At 36.9% G+C, this 658-nt stretch overlaps 1 protein-coding gene across 2 annotated transcripts in view; it reads left to right on the plus strand.

The window, feature by feature from the left end:
* The window catches only part of LOC119588076 (methylmalonyl-CoA epimerase, mitochondrial-like), a 4535-nt gene extending 4057 nt beyond the window's left edge, over positions 1 to 478 (plus strand). For both annotated transcript variants that reach the window (XM_037936780.1, XM_037936779.1), the window contains exon 4: positions 15 to 478. In XM_037936780.1, coding sequence (XP_037792708.1) covers positions 15 to 218 — 204 coding nt within the window. In that variant the 3' untranslated portion in view covers positions 219 to 478. The remainder of the gene's footprint in view (positions 1 to 14) is intronic.
* Positions 479 to 658: the final 180 nt, after the last annotated feature.

Raw genomic sequence — 658 nt, forward strand, 5'->3', positions numbered from 1 at the left:
GTCCTCTCTTTCAGAATTTCCTAGACAAAAACAAGAACGGAGGAATGCACCACATCTGCATCGAGGTGAATGACATCAAATCTGCCATGGCTGACCTACAGGCACAGAAAATTCGCTGCCTTAGCAAGGAGCCTAAGATCGGAGCCCATGGGAAGCCTGTAGTTTTCCTGCACCCCAAGGATTGTGCAGGAGTGTTGGTAGAACTTGAAGAAGCATAGTTCAAAAGAAGGAAGCATACTAGAGGGACCTTGGCACATAATATTTTGTTGTTGCGTAAAGTAGCAGGGTAGAGTTTGTAAGCCTTGATTAATATTGACAAAGTATTCTGGGTGTGATGGAAGTGTATTTTATACCTTCCAGACTAACATGTATTTAGTTACTTGTAAGTAAATTCTTATTTAATTAGGACTTCCCTGCAGCATCTGGATATTTTTGTTAGTCATAGAATACATTGATGTAAATAAATATCTTCATTGTATTTTCATTGTTTTTTTTTGCATTCATTCTTTCAGTTAACATGATGAAAATGCTAAAATTGATTGAGCAAATAAGAAAGAAATCACAATTACGGATTAGGCTACAGAAGAAGGTTGTACACAGACTGCTAATTTATGGAATTAGAATAAAGCATACTCCATACAACAGCAACTTATGTAGT

This window comes from Penaeus monodon, chromosome 23 (genome assembly GCF_015228065.2).
Source record: "Penaeus monodon isolate SGIC_2016 chromosome 23, NSTDA_Pmon_1, whole genome shotgun sequence".
NCBI classification, from domain to species: Eukaryota; Metazoa; Arthropoda; class Malacostraca; order Decapoda; family Penaeidae; genus Penaeus; species Penaeus monodon.